This window comes from Pelophylax lessonae (assembly GCF_965119305.1).
Source record: "Pelophylax lessonae genome assembly, chromosome: 5".
In the NCBI taxonomy this organism is placed as follows: Eukaryota; Metazoa; Chordata; class Amphibia; order Anura; family Ranidae; genus Pelophylax; species Pelophylax lessonae.
Window position 1 is genome coordinate 111479483 of NC_138772.1, and position 21439 is coordinate 111500921.

The 21439-nt window shown below is 42.0% G+C and overlaps 1 protein-coding gene across 9 annotated transcripts in view; it reads left to right on the forward strand.

Moving 5' to 3' along the window:
- The window catches only part of KMT2C (lysine methyltransferase 2C), a 448529-nt gene that overhangs the window by 260361 nt on the left and 166729 nt on the right, over positions 1–21439 (forward strand). For 8 of the 9 annotated variants that reach the window (XM_082258361.1, XM_082258363.1, XM_082258369.1 and 5 more), the window contains 7 exons: positions 6961–7062; positions 8386–8490; positions 11860–12041; positions 14008–14172; positions 14746–14855; positions 19353–19406; positions 20653–20865. In XM_082258361.1, the coding sequence (XP_082114487.1) occupies positions 6961–7062; positions 8386–8490; positions 11860–12041; positions 14008–14172; positions 14746–14855; positions 19353–19406; positions 20653–20865 (931 nt within the window). The remainder of the gene's footprint in view (positions 1–6960; positions 7063–8385; positions 8491–11859; positions 12042–14007; positions 14173–14745; positions 14856–19352; positions 19407–20652; positions 20866–21439) is intronic. The other variant, XM_082258362.1, reaches the window with a different exon arrangement.

The window sequence follows — 21439 nt, forward strand, 5'->3', positions numbered from 1 at the left end:
CTTGGGCCTGATGGTGTCAACCTTGGAGGTGGTTCCGTTTGCTCAGTTCCACATGAGCCCCTTACAAAGGGAAATTATTGTCCAATGGAACAAAGATCCAAAATCCTTAGACACTATGATTTGGTTGAGTCACAACACACACTGTTCGTCTATGGTGGCTTCGCTTGTTAGATCGGCTGATCTATGCATTCCCTCCGCTGAAAAACTCCTGCCGAGGCTTTTGGGCAGAATAGAGGTGGAAGGGATTACGGTCATTCTGATGGTCCCAGACAGGCCTTGTCGGTCTTGGTACGCAGATCTGGTAAGGTTGGTCGCCGATGCTTCTTGGAGACTTCCTCACAGGGAGGATCTGCTGTCACAAGGGCCGATCTTGATCTTGCATCCTGCTTTACAGTCGCTGGCTTTAACGGCTTGGCTGTAGAAAGCCAGGTATTGAAGGATAGGGGTCTTTCTGAATCCATGATTCCTACACTGTTGAAGGCCAGAAAATCTACTTCCAGGAAGATCTATCATCGTTTGTGGAAATCGTACATCTCATGGTGTGAATCGCTAAAGGCGCATCCTCCTCTTTTTTCGGTGGCTAGGATTTTGACCTTTGCGGGTGCCTTGGGCACTATAAAAGGCCAAGTGTCGGCTTTGGCTGTGTTTTTCCAACGTCCTTTAGCTACGCAAGCCTTGATTCCAACTTTTTTACAAGGGGTTCGCGATATGGCTCCTCCGAGACGATCCTTGTTAGCTCCGTGGGATCTTAACTTGGTACTGTCTGTTCTTCAAAAACCTCCTTTTCAGAACATTAGGGAGATTCCTCTGCTTACACTGTCACAGAAGGTTGCCTTTTTGGTGGCTATTACTTTTGCTCGCAGATTATCTGAATTGGCGGCTCTATCCTGCCGTTCACCTTATCTGGTGGTCCACAGAGATAAAGTGGTACTTCGACCTAATCAATCGTTTCTTCCTAAGGTGGTTTCTTATTTCCATTTGAATGAAGACATTGTGCTGCCTTCACTCTGTCCTTTGCCCAAGCATCCCAAGGAAATTGCCTTGCATCCTTCGGGCAATTAGGGTTTACCCTGACGGCTACTGAATCTTTAAGGAAATAAGACTCTTTGTCCTCACGGAAGGACCTCAAAAAGGATTGACTGTGTCTGCCATGACCATATCCTGATGGATCAGGCAGACTGTGATACAGGCTTTTTCACTGAAGGGTCAGGTTCCACCTTTCCCTGTGAAGGCACATTCTACTAGGACGCTGAGTGCCTCTTGGGCTTTTCGCCGTCATGCGTCAGTAATTCAAGTTTGCAAGGCGACAGCTTGGTCATCTGTGCACACGTTCACAAAGTTCTACAGAGTAGATGTGTTGGCATCTTAAGAGAGAAGAGAAAATATCCTCTGAGGGTGTATGTTTTTTCTAGGTGAGCTCCAGTTGTTCCTGGTTGAGCTCTAGGTTCACTGGTTGGCTAAGTTTAGCCTTTTTGGGAATTACGTTCTTTTTTACGTTGTTTTCCCACCCCTCATACAAATACTGCTTTGGGACGTCCCAATGGTCAAGAAGAATATGGAGCTGCGTCTGTCAGTGAACGATAGAGAAAACATTTTTTTGGGGGTTTTCTTACAACGTAAAATCTTTTTCTCTTAAGTTCATTGACAGACGCAGACCCACTCCTCTATATCGCAGTGGGATGGGTTTTTTTCTTCTAAACACTGCTTGCAACAAAACTGAATCCTATAGTAGTGTGAGTGGGTGTATGCCTGCAGGGACTTCCTCACAGGCGTGGGAAAGATTTTCCCTGTCTAGTGTCCTACTCCAGTAGGTGACAGCATAACCCGATGGTCAAGAAGAATATGGAGCTGCGTCTGTCAATGAACTTCAGAGAAAAGGATTTTACGGTAAGTCAAAAATCCAGTTATTTTGTTCTTTGAGACTCACCATTGTGATTGGACACTTTTGCTTTCCCTACATTTAATTCTTGCGGGATTCCCTCCACTATAAACACCATTGGTTTCTGCATCTGCAATCCTAAATAACAAAAAAAAAAAATCTAATTTATTTCCAGTTAAATTTAGAAATTTGCATCCTATCCCTGGCAATCACTGGGAATTTATGGTTGGAATTGCTACTTTTGTAGGCACCTATTCCATATTTTGTTCTTGAAGCTTACCATTGCAGTGGGAATACGATGGGTTCAATTTACAAAGCTTTCCACAGGGACTATTTTAGCTGTTTTTTTTTTAAATCTCATTGATTTTATCCTAGTGCATTAGCTCTGTGAATTGAGCTTCACATGTTTTGATTTTCAGAACAGTGGCAGACTAATGGTTGCCAGCAGTGTTAATTTTGACGTCAAATTTCTATTTGGTTTTAGTCATAGTCGTTTGACTACAATGGCATTTTAGTTTGTTGGATTTTAGTCATTTGAATTGTTTCTTATTTTAGTCAACTAAAATTTCCAGTACATTTTTGTTGACTAAAATCGACATTTCTCTTTCTTTTATTGACACACAGTTTCAGATCTTCATAACCATTGAGTTATACTGCCCTCTACAGGAGTAGGACACTAGGCAGAAAAAATGTCTGGCTACGCCCATGGGCAGTCCCAGGGGGTATGCTCCCTCTCTGCTATAGGCACTCTTTTTTTTTTTTTTTTTTTATGTTCTGCCTAGTCATGAGTAAGGACCTAATTCCTTGCTGGGATCTCTGGTCCTGGCAATTTTTTCTTTTTAGATAGAATTTTTTTTTCACCTGGATTTTTCCTCTGAGATTTACAATCACCTGCCGGACTGTGCGATGGGCTGGATAACCTAGATCCAGTGGTCACCCCAGTCTGGCCAGCGAGCCCACGCAGACTTCAACTACGCTCTAGGTCGGCCGCGACTTAGCCCCACTGGACGGGGGCTGGCCTGCGAGTTAAACGCCTCAAGGATCGCATACGACTGGGTCTCGGCCCAAGTTGCAGCGTTCCTCCTGGCTGACAGCCCCCCATTTCGATGCAGAGGGGTTCTGTCTGGAGAGGTGCCTGCCTGGTTCCTGGTATGGTGAGTAGCTGTCTCCCCTTGTCCACTGGAGGGTTTTGGGGTTGATGTGGGCCCCTCCTTGGGACGGTTGGACCTCCGGGTTCCTCTCCTTCCCATAAGGAACACCCCCTCTTGTCATCTGTTCCCCCATCCTACCCCCCTCCCCCTCCACATATGTTGGGGCTGTTAGGGTGGTCTGGACAGGGCACTATGCTGGCGATGGGGGGCCAGGGGGTTCGCCGCCGGCGACAGGACAATCATTTATGCAGGGGGGGGGGGGTTGGACCTCGTGGGAGCTCCTGCCTGGGTCTGTCCTTAAGGCACCTGGGTTCCCTCCTGGGTCCATGTAAGCCTCATGGTGCCACGCAGGGTCGCAATTTTGTTGTAGCCTGTGTGTTGATATATACGGCGGCCATGTTTGTGTAGTCCGGCAGCCATTTTGCAGTGGTTTGCCATAAAAAGTGGCAGCGGTCAGGACAGTGGATTCCTGTCAGTGCCTTTGGGCAGCGATTTCGGCGGTGGGAGCCCCTCCTTATCCCCTGGTGCTGACTCCTAAATCCTTACTTAGATGACTCAGATTATACTGGTGACTGCAGGTGCCTTTTTCTGCTGCGTGGTGAGCCTGGTGGGGTTCTCTCCCTCCCTACCAAGGATCGCTTGGTGCTTGTGCCTGGCGACCGGGTGGGGCTGCCAGCGCGGTGTGGGCTGTCCCTTGCAGTGTTTTACACTTTTTGCGGGGCCTCTCTGCTGACTCATGGAGTCTTTGGAGCACGTCTCCCCACCTGATCCCCTCTCTGAGGCTGCAGGGCCCTCTATCGATGCACTGATGGCTGTCCTGGAGAAACTTGTGTGTCTTGGGTCGACAAGCTAGCAAAAAACGCCCCCCGCCTACCTTCCCCTGCCTCTTCTGTCTCATCAGATCCTGAATCTGATTCGGCCGCCGCAGATGTGGATCACCCTGCTGGGTCTACAACCATGCACCCGGAATCCTCTGATAGTGAGGTTGAAGAGTCCCCGCCTTATAAGGATCTGGCTGACAGGAAGACGAAGGCTGTGGTCCGCAATATGTACACTCTGGCTGGTTCGGCACTGAGGCCGGTATTGACCATTGCCCTGGCCACGTGTCTTATTGTATTCCATTTCTCTGAAAAGTTTATTCTTTATGCTAGGGTCGCCAGTACAGTATTTGTACATTGATATCATATTCCCCCTCAATCGTCTCTTCTCTAGAGAGAATAAGTTCAGTGCTTGTAGTCTTTCCTCATAGCCGATGCCCTCCATTCCCCTAATTATGTTTGTCGCCCTTCTCTGGTCTCTCTCCAGTTCCAGCACATCCTTCCTGAGGACCGGTGCCCAGAACTGGACAGCATACTCCAGATGTGGTCGGACCAGAGTCTTGTAGAGAGGGAGAATAATCTCTTTATTTCTGGAGTGAATCCCCTTTTTTTTTACATCCCAGCATTCTGTTTGCTTTGCTTGCAGCGGTTTGGCATTGCATGCCACTGCCAAGCCTGTTGTCTACCAGTACCCCCGGGTCCTTTTCCATCCTAGACTCACCCAAAGGTTCCCCCCCCCCCAGAGAGTAACTTGCTTTCGTATTACTGATGCCCAGGTGCATTATTTTACATTTTTCAACATTAAACCTCATCTGCCATGTAGTTGCCCACCCCATTATTTTGTTCAGATCCTCTTGTAAGTTTTCCACATCTTGCATAGAAGATATTGGCATGCTTAGTTTAGTATCGTCCGCAAATACCGAGATTGTGCTGGATATCCCCTACTCTAGATCATTTATAAATAAGTTAAACAGGATTGGCCACATGACAGAACCTTGGGAGACCCCACTTTCCACACCCGCCCAATCCGAGTACTCCCCATTTATCACCACCCTCTGAACTCTCCCCTGGAGCCAGTTCTCTATCCAGGTACTCACCTTTTGGTCCATACCTACCTTCCTTAGTTTGTACAGTAAGCGTTTGTGGGGAACAATGTCAAAGGCCTTTGCGAAGTCCAGGTACACCACATCCACAGGCTTACCTTTATCTAGATGGCAACTCACTTCATCGTAGAAGGTTAATAGATTGGTTTGGCAAGAAAGATTTTTCATGAATCTATGCTGATTATTACTAATAATACCATTTTCATTACTAAAGTCTTGTATGTGGTCCCTTAACATCCCCTCCGGGCCTTGCATGCCTTAGATGTGGTCCAGGCAGTTAGGGTGTACCTGGCAGCTACAGAGTTTTCAGGATGTCAGACTCTCTCTTTGTGCTCATGGATGGGCCTCGTAAAGGGTTGTCTGCTTCCTCCATTTCCAGACGGATTAGACAGACAGTGATTCAGGCCTATTCCATCAAGGGTCAGGTTCCTCCTTTCCCTGTTATGGCGCACTCTACTCGGGCGCTTAGTGCCTCCTGGACTTTCAATCATCAGGCGTCAATGATGCAGGTTTGCAAGGCAGCCACTTGGTCGTCAGTGCACACTTTCACAAAATTTTTATGAAGTGGATGTGTTGGCATGTGCGGAAGCTTCTTTTGGCCGCAAGGTTTTGCAGGCGGCTGTTGAGAGATCTGATCCTCTTCGAGGGTGTATTGTTTTTTTCAGGTAGGCTAGAGTTGTTTTGGTTGAGCTCCTTTTTTGCTGGTTGGCTACTGTTGAGCCTTGGAATTTTTTTGCTCTTCCCACCCCTCATGTTTAACACTGCTTTGGGGCATCCCAAAGGTTATAAGGAACTGAAGCTGTGTCCGTCAATGAAGGAGAAAATGGGATTTTTGACTTACCGTAAAATACATTTCTCTGATGTTTGACGGACAAAGCATCCACCCCCCCTGTGGAGTTGTAATTTTTCTGACACTGCTTGTAACTAAGCTGAGTGCCTATAGCAGAGAGAGGGGACTGCCCATGGGCGTAGCCAGACTTTTTTTCTGCCTAGTGTCCTACTCCTGTAGGGGGGCAGTATAACCCAACAGTTATGAAGATGTGAAGCTGTGTCCGGCAATGAACATCAGAGAAATGGGTTTTACGGGTAAGTCAAACATCCCATTTTTTCTCAACTTAAACGTACATTTCGGTCAACTAAAATCTGTTACATTTCAGGTAACTAAATTCTCTTACATTTCAGTTAACTAAAATCTGTTACATTTCAGTTGACTAAAATCGAATAGGTTTAGTTACTACTATGCATTAGTTAAAGATTTCTCTGAAATTTCCAAACTCTCATACTCTAACATGTAGTGGGGAGGGGGAAGTAAATAGGAGTGAAAGAGTTCACAGGGCAGAGAACTGGTCTGGGGTGTCTGTTATTTTACACAGTGCTAAGCACTGCTTCCTTGCTGGGAAGGGAGGCACTCACCTTGTGGTTTAAGGGGCTTTTTAGGGGGCTGGGGCTTTGACAGACACATTCTAAGGAAAGTGGAAGTTTAGGTGGGTACACATGTCCCTCCCTTACATTTTCATTCCCATTTTCATTCGTTGACGAAAATTGAAGTTGATTTTTGTCATAGTTTTTGTCAATTGACTTATTTTGAATTTTATTTTCATTTAGTTTTAGTCACTGAAAACATGCAGCTGACGAAAATGATGATGAAAATATTTTCATCTATGAAATTAACACTGGTTGCCAGAAAAGTGCACTCTGTTAATTAGGCCACCTTTAAAATGGAATGCCTTCCTGTTTAGCCTGCCAATTCACAGTCCACCACTCTAGTAAGTGAATTTGTATGTAGGTCATGTAGAAGGCAGGCAGTCAGTGTAAAGGCACATATTCACATTATCATTCTGCTGAAGTTACAGTTCACAAGGTACAAAACTGATGTGTGGTTTGTGTTAGCACTGTAGTGACTACTATTACAGAAAAGCTTGGAAAGTTTTGTTAAGGAAGACGTGCTAATGTTGGAACATGCTGCATAATCCTGAGAGACCTCTAAGTGTTCTTTGTTCCTGCTGCAGATAACCACAATTGATCTTTCATCATACAAGGAGGAGGAAGAAACCTCAATGCACAACACGGTTGTTTTATTTTCCACAAGCGACAGGTTCACCTTGCATCAGGTTGGCAATTATTTTCGCATGGAGAGTCAAATTAAGTTCTCGTTATGTTTAAAGCCTGAAAGGAGCAAAATAGTTTCATACCTCATGAAGCCTGTTTATATTGTATATTAATGTCTGCAGCCTTTGCCCTACACAAAGCAAAACTCCAGGCAAAACACAAAAGAAACATTTGAACTGTTTTACTGCCAAAGGATTTGTAACTGAAAAAAACAAGTCTAACAAGCTCCATAGCTCAAGTTGAAGTTTACCCACATAACTGAATAGTGCAGAACTGAACAGAGCAATGACTCAACCCCCTCCTTCCTACGTTTTTGAAAGATTTATTCATAAATAGTCTAAAAGGCACTAGCTTCTTCTGGACTCCCTCTTTACCAGTAAAAGAAAGATTTCATTAAAATGATAAAAAATAAATAAATAGGTAAAAGGGAAAGTAAAAACAGCTATAATAAGAAAAAGAGGTTTAGAAGAAGTTTTGGACATGCACAAAGAGATGAGGAAAGGAAGATTGGCTGTTCATGTAGAAGGAAAAGATTTCGGTTTGTGCCTTCTTGTCCTAGAGAGATTGCCATTATTTGTTTTTTTTTTTTTTTTTAAAAACAGTGAGTTTTATTAAATTTTCGGTACAATACAAACCCATTATTTGTTTTACCAGTATCAGTGGGACAGGACAGGAAGTAAAGGAAAAACCCCCAGCAGGGAAACAACACTTCAAAACCTGAAAGTGTTGACTACATTTGCATTAGAATTTTGCCCTGGTGCAGCGTGCATCAAGCAATGATCGCTACAGGTAAACGCTGGCTGTGCGAACAGTTACAAATAGGTTTGTCTGCCGCAATTTGTCATTACAATGTATGGACTTCGCGGACGTAGCTGGCCACTCACAAATGTCAAAAGCAGTAGCAGAAAATTCCTGCCACTGCTGTTCACTCCAGGGCAAAATACCAGTGCAAATTTAACCACCTACTATGCTGCCTCTATCCAAAAAATTAAATAAGAAGTTGGCTGGAAGTTTCTTTCAAAAATAGAACTATCATATTGTATTTTGTGTAAATAGCACAGTGATAAATGCTAGTGCTTGATCAATGGTAGTGCTTCTGATCTTAATATGTACGCATTGATATAAAGTTATACAGGCTTGAATTTTGAAAAGAATATATTTTATTCATTCATTTTCAGGGACTCCACTTTTAGGGTATTTTGTAATTGTACATCATGTTTTGATTATATGCGTGAAACAAGCTTTCTTGTGCATGTATCACCACTGTATAAATGTTTTGTGTTATGGGAGAATAGCCTCACAAAGTGTGTTTTTTTGGCTGGCAGGATATGTGCGTGGTGTGCGGTAGTTTTGGTAAAGGTGCTGAAGGAAGACTACTTGCGTGCTCACAGTGTGGGCAGTGCTACCATCCATACTGTGTCAGTATTAAGGTAAATAAAGACCCATGCTATAAATATAAGATAAACCTGTCCAGTCTTCAGGTAACAATTACCGTGTACGTTTTCCAGTTATCTTTGTTTTTTTGTGTTTTTTTTTTTTTAAACACCAACTTTAAGGCTGTTTTTCCAGGTCGTATTCTGCATATTTGCACTAATACTTTGTGGTTTGTTGAGATTTGTTAAAACATGATTTTACTGAGTTTTTTTTTTTCTCTTTTTTTTAATGAAAATTACCTGGTGATAAATTCTGTTCTCTCGCCTACCTCCATTCACACTGCTATCTACATCTGTATTCAGTGAAATAGCCTTGAGTGACTTTACAGGAGCCGAGTTTTTATTTCATACCAAGCTGCGAATCGGCACTGTTTAGTTCAAACGGTGATCTGTGGCATTCACCTTATATCAGAGTACGATGGCTGTCATTTGATTTTAAGTCAGTGCATTAAACTTTGCAGCGTGCACATTACTGTATAGTTTATCAGTCCAAGTTATTTTCCTTATTCTATTGGTTGGCCATTTCACTGGCATATGTAATAAGTTAAGATTGATGACCAATATGACTTTGGAAATGCTAAATCTTACTAACAAACAGTCTTTCCCAGAATACAAACAAGGGAAGTGCAACTGAAAGCAAAACACAGATTTATAGGGAAGCTTCTGCTCTCTTAAAATGTTTGAGCAAAAAAAGAAAACAGAAAATTCCACTGCATCTCTGCAATACGTGCCTATTTCTCCAGGTTTTGTCTTTTTAAAAATTCTGAAACATACAATGAGATTTCCCAAGTAATGATATCTGCCCTGCCTGAGGTCCCCTCTGTGGACTACATATCCTGCTTTTTATAACACCCTATTGCCCATTGTACTGTTCACTGCCAACTGGGCTGGGTCTGCTACCTGTTGGGTACCTGTGGGAACTTTTCAGCATGCCGAAACACTGGACTAAAAACAGTACTATGCCTTTAGGCAGCCTTTTTCAACGAGTGTGCCCAGGCACCCTGGAGTGCATTGAGATTTTTTCAGGAGGGGTGCCTTGGCATAATGCCTTAAAATTGATCAAACCTATACAAGCCAGCAGGTGGACGAAGCCTGCCTTTTACTTAAAGCCACGGGTTTTCATTATGCACCAACATGACTTTCGAAGACACTGACATCCTAACAACCACTGACGTCATAATTTGATAAGGAGGAAGGATGTCTGTTGCTTTCACAGCATGTTTGTTTGACCCTGCTGTTCCCCTCTCCCTCAGCACTGGAGTGACATTAACTAACTGATGGAGAGAAATTGAGGGAGAAGAGAAACATTGGAATATCAGTCAGTACCAGTGTGCAAAATTGCTTTGGAAGAAAAAATCACCTCTAACTTTTAGTGTCCTACGTGTGGTTGTTGCTGCATTGTGTAAAAATATTAGAATAATTTTTTACATTTTAGAATGGGGTGCCTCAACTCTGTCCATAATTTCAAAGGGTGCCTTGAGATTGTCTATAATTTTAAAGGGTGTCTTGACTAAAAAAGGTTGGGAAACACTGTCTTAAGGTATAAGTATAGTCCTGGTTTGTTAGGGAATGAGAGGTTGATGTGGGAGCATGTGATCAAGTAAGTGCTGGAGTGCTCAAGAATAGGTTCTGGACATGTTGCACCTTTATTTAGGTTTAACAAAGGTAAGTGGACAGGGAGATGAAGCCTGCAAAAACTTCCATCTCATCTCCTCTTGGGAAGGAGATCGGCAGGCATTGAGGACAGGCAGGGGAAATAGAGCCATTAGTGACTGCTTGTCAAACTCCCGGCCACCACAAGAGGGTGCCAGTTCCCCATTCTCTCACTGTAGAAGGCCGAAAAGCTGCGGCCTCAATTATCGGATGGCGCGGTAGTCCCTGCACTCGGGGAGTGGGTGGGTGGGGGCGCAAAAGGGACAGGACACCTCTTGCAGTGCACCCCAGGCGCCAGGTCGCTAATTCTAGTCGCCAATGCGACCCTGGCGCCTGGGGTTTGTCGAGCCCTAACCAATCAGCTTCTAACTTTAGTTCAAATAGGCTTTGACAATAAGCCCTCGTTCACACTGAGGGCGGGTTTCAAATCATGTAAGTTCAGCTGAACTTGCACAATTTAAAACCTGCATTTCAGTGCGAGTTATGGGGCGGTGTGACAGACATCTGTGCAGGTTATAGCAAAGATCTATATTGAAATTGCCCCTGAAGTCGCCAAAAGTAGTGCAGTAACTACTTTTGGGAATTGGTGCTTAACCGGTTGCCGACCGCCGCACGACTATATACTGCGGCGGTCAGCCCCGGCCAGGCAGAGTGACGTATCGGTACGTCACTCGCCTGTCACTGACTTGCGAGCCTATCGCGGGCGGGCTCGTTCACAGACAAGTCAGTGCGTGTGACCGGCGGACTCGATGTCCGCCAGTCACACTGCGATCGCTCCTGTGAAGGGAGAAAGACAGAGCAGCTTGTGTAAACAAGCTGCCTGTCAGTTCTCCCTGTGTAAAAGTGAAGATCTGTCCGTTCTACTATGTAGAACGGTTGATCTTTGCTTTTACACCAATAGGAATGTCCCTACACAGTTAGAATCACGCCCCTAGGACACACTTAACCCCCCCCTGTCCAATAAAGTTAACCCCTTCCCTGCCAGTGTCATTTTTGCAGTAACAGTGCATATGTATAGCACTGATTACTGCAGTAATGTCACTGGTACCCCCAAAAGTGTCAAAAATGTCAGTCAAGGGTCCGATCTGTCCGCCGCAATGTCGCAGTACCGAAAAAAAAATCGCAGATCGCCGCCATTACGCGTTAAAAAAAAAAAACACCAAAAATGACAAAAATCTTTCCCTTTGTTAGTAAACGCGATAACTTTTGCGCAAACCAATCAAAATACGCTTTTTGCGATTTTTTTTTACCAAACATAGGTAGCTTAAAACAAATTGGCCGAAAAATGTTAAAAAATTTTGATTTTTACTTTTTTTTTTTGGGGAATTTCATATAAAAAAATGTGAAAAATATTGTTATTTTTGCAAAATTTAAGCTCTTTTTTTGTTTATAGCGCGTGATCAAAAAATCGCACAGGTGATCAAATACCACCAAAAGAAAGCTCTGTTTGTGGGAAAAAAAGGACGTCAAATTCGTTTAGGTACAGCGTCGCACGACCGCGCAATTGCCTGTTAAAGTCACGCAGTAAAAAATCGCAAAAAAACCCCTGGTCCTTTTAGCAGCCAAATCCTCCGGGGCTTAAGTGGTTAAACCTTGTGAACGGGGGCTTAAACCTAGAAGCTGATTGGCTACTAAACTGCATTTTTTTTTCATTACTACCTGCTTTGTTATTAGAATATAATAATGGATGTGTCGTTCTTGTTACATTTTCAGATAAGTAAAGTCATCCTTCGTAAAGGCTGGAGGTGTTTAGAGTGCACAGTGTGTGAAGCCTGTGGTAAGGCCACAGATCCTGGCCGGCTGCTGCTTTGTGATGATTGTGATATTAGCTACCATACGTACTGCCTGGATCCACCTTTACAGACTGTCCCTAAAGGAGGATGGAAGTGTAAATGGTTAGTTTTATTAATTGCTAAAGTTATTGTTTTTTAGTTTGATACAGCTCCATTTGTTTCTACTGCTGTCTATTTTTCATTTATTAGAATAATTGTGAATACACTTTTCTTTTGAGAGGAAGACTTAATAAGGTATTCAGATGTACAAGCAAAGTAATTAAGTGAGGCTCCTACAACATTCACAACTAGCCCCCCCCCCCCATGCTTATTTGCATATTGTGTATAAATTAACAGTTTAAATAAATCTTAAAGAACACTATGAAGTCACAAAAGGAAAGTAGTGTGGGTGGTAAGCGCAATTAATTATTTTGACGCCTGCCTCCACTGCATATTTGCTGGGAACTGAACTGTCTCTCAAATGTGCCCTTATGGTCCAGCGATTTCTTTAGAGCCTAATAGACTGCTTTGGGTGGACTTCTGCCATTCAGATTAAAGGATTTTCCCAAAAGTGTGCAGTAACAGTACTGAAACACTGAGATAGGTTTCTTCCTTGACTATGGATGCAGTGGAGGTTACTGTAACTACCCATTACACTACCCTTTGCCTCACTTAATTTGTGATTTTTATGAGGTGGTTCTTTAAGGTAGAAATGCCTGGAGTCAATCCACCTAGGGGGTTTCTAAAATGACAGGAAAAGATATGATCTTCATCTGAGGTCCCCATATTATTTTTTTTTATTTTTAATGAAGATGTAGCTGCATTAGATAGTGTGTTTTTTTTTTTTAATGCCCAAAGTTCACCTTTAGGCTTTAAAGTGTTTGTAAATGCTAGATTTTTTTTAAAATTTAAATAATAAATATGTTATACTCTGCTGAATGGTTTTGCACAGAGCGGTCCCAAGCCTCCACTTCTGGGGTTACCCGCTGGCACTCCAGGCTCCTCCTCTTCTCTGTGTGCATCCATAGCAAGAGGCTATGGTTTGTTACCAAACCAGGCTGTGTGTGGCTCAGCCCCAGCCCCTTCTCTTTGCTCACAGGATTAAGCCTAGTACACATGGCCAAATGTCAGGTGGCATTGGCTGGTTCAATAGAAACAGGCCAACATTTGGCCCTTGTTTACTGTCGAAGGGGCATGACCAAAAAAGGTCTGCTGATAGGCTCCTGATCAGCACTCTGTCAGGGCCTGGGAGCGGTGACCAAAGTGTTCTGCCAGGGGGGCCGTCCCCTTGTCAAAACCCAATAGCACAGCAGGGGAGATGTACATCAGATAGTTAGTACAGCCACTCCTCATGGACTGTGAGTTTTTTTTTTTCTTTCAGCCCTGCTGGTTTGGAAAAAAAAAAAAAAAGCTGGTAGAGTGTACCAGGCTTAAGACTGACCGCACTGACCACGTTGAGTAAACTTTGGATCAATCAAGTTTCTCAAACACTTAGGGATCTATTTATAAATGTCACACAATTTGCAGAACATTCACCCATGATTAGATTACATTGGGAAAATTAGTAAATCTTGCAACACGTGTGTTGAAGCATGTCAAAATCAGTGGCAATGCGAAAATACACTCAACATGATAAAGCAAAACATCCTATCCCAAAGGTGTGTTTCAGCCTTTAGAAATAGACACATTGGTTTAAGTCCGCTAAATACATTCTAGGTGCTCAAAATCAAAATTCTAAAGTACATTTTTTTTTTTTTAAAAGCAGCCACAGCCTGAATAGAAAAGCCTTTCCCCTGCGAGAAAGCTGCACGATGAGATCCTTGCTCTCTGTATGGAAGCTGTGATTTCTGTGGAGAAATCCAGACAGTCAGAGCAAGAGCTCTCCAATCAGCAGGGACAATGAACTTTGCTGATGGAAGAGTTATCCATACAGGTTAGATATTTTGAATGGCAGGTTTGAAAGTAAACAATAAAAATCGCTTTTACCTTAAAGATGCTTTAATAAAAAAAAAATCACTATTCACATTGTGTAATCCACATAGATTTCTGTAAACTTCTAAATGTCACATGTCACTTTTTTTTTAACCAGGTGTGTATCATGTAACAACTGCAAAGCAATAACACCAGGGCTGCGGTGTGAATGGCAGAACAATTACACACAGTGTGCTCCATGTGCTAGTTTGTCTACCTGCCCAGTGTGTAGCCAGAACTACATAGAAGATGAAATCATTCTCCAGTGCAGGCAGTGTGACAGGTAAGTACTTTGCTTGATTCTTAAAAGCAGTAAAAAAAACAAAACCAACATGTTTTTAAATTGCAGCTTACCTATTCTTAGATGTGATGGCTGCCTTAGTTTTCTTTTTTAGGCTGTTTCTTTTTTCATCTGGTGAATCTGCTATTCTGTTTTCAGCTTCCTTTAATAGAACAAGCTATCCAGACATAGTGTAATTGTGTAAGTTAGAGGGTTGGGGCAAACCATTTACCACTGACAAAGGGTACCTATAATGATCAGCTTTTATTCATTTGTGTAAAGCCTTTATCCCAGGACTACAAAAAAAAGCCGTTGCTGTAACTGCGTCCAAAGTGTTAGCTGGAGTTTGACTTCAATTTGTTAGTGTATCTAAATCTGCTACCTCTGTGCACTGCGATACCGGATGTGTGTTACTGGCTTGAATACCAGGTGAAAACAGAGGGGGGGGGGGGAAAGCCTACAAATGAAAATTAAAGCAGCCACCACATCTAATGATTGGTAACCTGCAATATATTAAAGTTTTGATTTTGGTTTTAATTCCGCTTTAAATGATTCTTGTTCATGTTTTGTATTCAGGTGGTCTCATGGCACCTGCCAGAACCTGAACACAGAGGCAGAAGTAGAGAGTGCAGCCGATGGTGGATTTGACTGTGCAATGTGTAAGCCATTTGTAATACCAGCTCAAGGTAATTGCACTGTTGTATTTTCTACATATTTGTACATTCTGTAAATAACAAGCTTGTCCCCTGTATAATTTCCATTTGCGGCATTTTCAGTAACAGCACATTTTTATTTTAGTTTCCATAACAGCACATATATAGCACCTACAATTTATGCTATTGTTGCTTATTGTGCATTCATAGAAATCCCTGCTGTAAAGAAACTTAAAATCTGAGGTCCCTACCCTACATGCATACATACAGCAAATTGGGCAAACGTCGATTAAATATCAGCATGTTTTTTGGAGTGTTGGGAATACCAAAGCACCCAGAGGAAACCCACACATGCACAGGGAGACCATGAAAGCTCCATGCAGGTTATGACCTGTTTGGGAACCAAGCCAAGGATCTTATTGCTCTGAGGCAGAAGTGCTACCCACTAAGACACTGTTCTGCCCATATGCACATTTTGAAATAAAATAAAAAATACTCCCTCCATCAGTACAACCGCAGTTAAGGATACTAGTAGTAACAGTGTTTTATCCCTAATCCACCTTCTTATCCTTCATAATTGCTCTGCTCCTTGTTCCTTCTGTTAGATACTACTACTGACACTCTTCTCCCACTTTTTGGATTCCTTGTGGTATGGCAGAGTGAGTCTCGTTCCTAATAATACAAACTCCATAACATTAATGAAAAATCCCAGGGTTGGTAAGAGCCCCTTGTAGCTTCTGTGACAGTTGAAAGGAAATAGGAACTCTAAAGCAAACATCTTATTTAAGTATCTAGCAACTACTAAAAACTAGAACTGAGTGGAAAATTGGACTCTTGGCATTCATCTCCAGTGTCTTTTGCTATTTTAAGTGTAGCTTCCCAAGGCAGAATAACGGTAGCTATCACTACTGAGTTAGGCTGTCACAGGTTCAGAGGTCATCTCAAGTCTGACAGCTAAGCTGCCTGGCATCACAATGTATCCATTATGAGTGTGCATTATGATAGGTCAGGCAGCAGCTTTAGTCTTGAGGTGACCCGTGACTCCCCTCCCTCATACATGAGCTATAGTTTCTTGCTTGAAAAAAGCAAGTAAAGGGGATCTATCCCCATTCCCTTTTTTCTTATGTTTACTGATTTGTGTGTCTGACACACGTACACATACACTTACCATAAAGAACATCTCAATACAAAACAGTTCACATCCAAAATAATAATTCAACAAAATTACCAAATGAAACAATATTACAGACCCTAATCTATCATTCTCTTTGATCTAAAGTAAAGTTCAAACTTTTTTTTTGGACATTTCACTCTTTCATAAGTCAGACTGCACTTTTATAATTAATATATCCACAAATCAACAGAGTGTATGTATTATGTTTTTTCATGGCTAGTTAAATTTCTCTGCCCCCCTCCGCCTTTCCCAATTCCATAGGTGAATCCAAGTCATAAAAAGATGCTTTATAAATCTATTACTAGGAAAATTTTTACGATAAAACATTTTAAAACTTTTCATACTTTCAACTGAAATTTACCACGAGTAATGTGTCAAAATTGGAATTTAGGAGCAAAAAACTGCAGGATTGGCATGATGCTATAACAGCAGCAAATAACTTCCTTCTTCCTTTTTTACATTTACAGTAAACCCCCCTCCATTGCGGGGGTTACGTTCCGGACCCAGCCATGAAAAGTGAAATTCCGCGAAATAGAAAAACCCCTATTAAAATGCATTGTAGGCATGTTTTTTTTACTGTCACTGTACATGTAAAAGCATTTTAAGGTCTTTAAACACACTTTTAAAACAATAGAAACTCATTTAAACACATAAAAGATACTAAGAGACATAGCAAGAGCTATGGAAAACACAAAAATATATCAATTTTAATGATTTATATAGTAAAATAACATTACAAAAAAAAAACGCGAATTACCGGGACCGCAAAAACTGAACCGCGATGGAGCGGGGGATTACTGTAACTGATTTTTCTAGTACTTTCTCCACAAATGTGGCTCTTTAGACCTCAGATTCAAAAATGTAACCCATTGGCCCTGGTTGTACTCAAATATGTGGCCTCTCAGCAGGTGAGCCTTGGTGCCAAGCAGCCTCAATACAGTTGGGCAAAAAAGTATTTAGTCAGCCGCCATTTGTGCAAGTTCTCCCACTTAAAAAGATGAGAAAAGCCTGTAATTTTCATCATAGGTATACTTCAACTATGAGAGACAAAATGAGAAAAAGAAATCCGAAAAAATCACATTCTGATTTTTAAAGAATTTATTTGCAAATTATGGTGGAAAAATAAGTATTTGGTCAATAACAAAAGTTAATCTCAATACTTTGTTATATACCCTTTGTTGACAATGACAGAGGTCAAACGTTTCTGTAAGTCTTCACAAGGTTTTTACACACTGTTGCTGTTAATTTGGCCCATTCCACCATGCAGATCTCCTCTGGAGCAGTGATGTTTTTGGGGCTGTCGCTGGGTAACACGGACTTTCAACTCCCTCCAAAGGTTTTCTATGGGGTTGAGATCTGGAGACTGGCTAGGCCACTCCAGGACCTTGAAATGCTTCTTACGAAGCCGCTCCTTCATTGCCCAGGTGGTGTGTTTTCGATCATTGTCATGCTGAAAGACCCAGCCACGTTTCATCTTCAATGCCCTTTCTGATGGAAGGAGGTTTTCACTCAAAATTTCACGATACATAGCCCCATTCATTCTTTCCTTTGCACGGATCAGTCGTCCTGGTCCCTTTGCAGAAAAACAGCCCCAAAGAATGATATTTCCACCCCCATGCTTCACAGTAGGTATGGTGTTCTTTGGATGCAACTCAGCATTCTTTCCCCTCCAAACAAGACGAGTTGAGTTTTTACCAAAAAGTTCTACTTTGGTTTCATCTGACCATGTGACGTTCTCCCAATCCTCTTCTGGATCATCCAAATGCTCTCTAGCAAACTTCAGACGGGCCTGGACATGTACTGGCTTAAACAGGGGAACACGTCTGGCACTGCAGGATTTGAGTCCCTGGCGGCGTAGTGTGTTACTGATGGTAGCCTTTGTTACTTTGGTCCCAGCTCTCTGCAGGTCATTTACTAGGTCCCTCTATGTGGTTCTGGGATTTTTGCTCACCGTTCTTGTGATCATTTTGACCACACGGGGTGAGATCTTGCGTGGAGTCCCAGATCGAGGGAGATTATCATTGGTCTTGTATGTCTTCCATTTTGTAATAATTGCGCCCACAGTTTATTTCTTCACACCAAGCTGCTTGCCTATTGCAGATTCAGTCTTCCCAGCCTGGTGCAGGTCTACAATTTTGTTTCTGGTGTACTTCAACAGCTCTTTGGTCTTGGCCATTGTGGAGTTTGGAGTGTGACTGTTTGAGGTTGTGGACAGGTGTCTTTTTTACTGTTAACAAGTTCAAACAGGTGCCATTAATACAAGTAACAAGTGGAGGACAGAGGAGCCTCTTAAGGGCCCTTTCACACGGGCGCTCCGTATGTCCGCAAATCATCCTATTTTTTTTTGGATGATTTACGGACATAATGTATGTCAATGGCATTGCGGATGTCAGCGGATGACCGTCCGCTGACATCTGATTTTCTTCCTTTCAGTTCTGTTCCGTTTTTTGGACAGGAACAGAATCCTATTTTTCCTCCGTTAAAAAAACGGAAAGGAAGCAAAATCGGATGTCAGCGGTGTCATCCGCTGACATCAGCAATTCCCATAGACTTACATTATGTCCGTATATCATCCGCAAATGGATGGGATGATATGCGGACATACGGAGCGGATGACACAAGTGTCATCCGCTCCGTGAAAAAAAAAAAAAGGAGCGGAGCCAAAAAACTGAACGGCCGTGTGAAAGAGCCCTAAAGAAGAAGTTACAGGTCTGTGAGATACAGAAATCTTGCTTGTTTGTAGGTGACCAAATACTTATTTTACAGAGGAGTTTACCAATTCATTAGAAATCCTACAATGTGATTTCCTGGATTGTTTCCCCCAATTCTGTCGCTCATAGTTGAAGTGTACTTATGATGAAAATTACAGGCCTCTTGCGCTCGAATGCTTTCTGATCATGTGACTGCCATGACAGCCAATCATGGCGATCACATAGTCATAAACGCTGCCTCCCGGCATCCTAATCCCCTCAAAGAGCTGGGAGGCGCCAGCTCCAAGGGGTTAAATGGCAGCGTTTGATTCATTCTGTACTTCATTTTGAGAAAGTCAAAGCTTGCTCAGGGATCTCTGTGTGTTTTTGCAGCAATTTGTGGTGGTGGGATAAATGCAGAGACATACAGGGTTTGCTTAGCATTAACAAAGTACAGGTTGTTTTCATAGAGCATTAAGTGTGTTTCGGGTTATTATATTTTGTTTTTTACATCTGTGTGGGAATGTACTACCTCCTTTTTTTTTTTTTTTTTTTTTTTCTGATGGGATGGGTTAAAATGGGTTGCAATGTAATAGTTCTAGGGCATTCTGATTTTCTTTTTTTTTTTTTTTTTTTAATCTATCTTTTTATCCATTTTCTTTTTAGAAGAAATTGAATCTCCAGTTGATGCCCAGATTGTTCCAAAAATTAGAGAACCTGGTAAGAAATGTTTCAATGTCTGTTTATGTTCTGCTGCAAAAAGACACATTACTCCGATCATTGAAGTGTATAATCTCTCTGATGCCCAGAAATTGCAAAAAAAAAAGAGTAGCTTTCCATTTTCTTTCTCCCATACTGGGCTAGGAGAAAGAAAGCTCTCGTTGGATCTGCCCTTTCAAGGCGATCGCATTTTAGGGCCTCAAGAAATTTGATAGTCCATCAGTACATTAGGATCGATCAGTTTTCAGATATATACTATAGTATTTGAACTCTCTTACTTTCACACAAACAAAATAATAAACATTTGCATAGCAGAATACATTTTGGACTGAATTTTTAAAGAATAATTATTTGCAAAATTTTATAACCGAAACGACGAAAAACGCATTTTTTAAAATTTTCAATATTATTATTTATTTTTTTTTTTAGCAAAAATCAAAATCCCAGTGGTTAATAAATGCCACCAAAAGAAGGTTCTATTAATGTGAACAAATTATAAAAATGTAGTATGGGTACAGTGTTGCATGACCGAGAAATTGTTATTCAAAGTGCGACAGTGCTAAAAGCTGAAAACTGGCCTTGGCAGGAAGGGGGTGAAAGTGCCCAGTATTGAAGTGGTTAAATATCTCACTCTGCTGATTAAAGATGTTCCTTCTTTCAAAGATTCTGCAGATAGAAAGTTCAATATTCCATTAAAGGGTAATCCCACCTTTAAGAACACGTTCCACCCGTTTTTAGCAGTTTTCATCAGATATGCTCTCTGTCTGCTGAAAACAGGTCACAGGAGTGCAGAACGAACTGCACTCCTGTGATCCATAGGAGTACAGCCTAAGAAGCTTTGACTGTATTTCTCCTTTTAAACATTGCAGCCTGCATAGCAACCCATTTAGTGACATTGGCCTGTTTGCTTAATTAAGAATTTACAATTGCGTTATTGTTTCCAGACAGATAAATAAACGAGGCCCATTTTCAGACTTCAGCATGACTGGATACAAATTTTATAGAGAATCTTAGTGGACATTTGTTTTTGCACAACTATGCAAATGGAGCACTAAACAGGGACTAACATATATTCACATTTTAACCATGTAATATATAATTGTCACAAAGCAGCAATAAGAAGAGCTCAACAGCTACACAAAGATATAAAAGTATAAAAGCTTTATTTTATTTATTTTTTTACATATGTCATTTTTACTGTTGCATGTCAAACTTAAGTTTTATGCTTTTTATTTTTTTTTCCAAGATGTGTTCAAAACCTTCACCCAGGATGGAGTGTGCTTGACAGAGTCTGGACTTTCACAGTTACAGAGCTTAACAATCACCGCACCGAGGAGGAGGCGATCAAAACCAAAGTTAAAATTAAAAATTATCAACCAGAACAGTGTAGCGGTTCTACAGACACCTCCAGACCCCCAGTCTGAGCATTCCCGTGATGGGGAAATGGATGATAGTAGAGGTAATGTCTTCTTACCATCACTGTGTTGTCCTGCTCTTGAAGTGGATCTTCACCCTGAAAACAAACTTCCCTCCTCTCCACCCCTCTTCCACTCTACTGTACAAATATAGCATTTTTTTTTGGCTTGTTTTTTTTTTTTTTTTTTTTTTTTATGAAGATTTTTCAATCCCACCCCCCCATGCTCGTCACTTGCCTAGGCGAATAATGTGCACTGTGCTCCCTATGCCTCCTTGGTTATGCACGTCACATATCCCATGAAACAGTCTTTCATTCAAAAAATGAGGAGGGTGCGTGCCTAGTGGTATATCATCCGTAGGCCCGCCGGCTAAGCCGGCAGCCTCCCGATGACGTCACATAGACACATGGCGTCGTGGGACCTGAGCATGGCAGAAGAGAAGAGGACCTCAGTAGGACAATCCTGGATCCTCTGGGTGAATATCCAAATTGTGCACAACTTGTTTAGCAGGGTTGGGTGAAGATCCTTTTTAAGTGGATTGATTTTAGTTCTGACATTAGGATTACAAATGTTAAGCTGCAATGTGCATGGTTCTACACGGGGTGTTCAACATGTGGT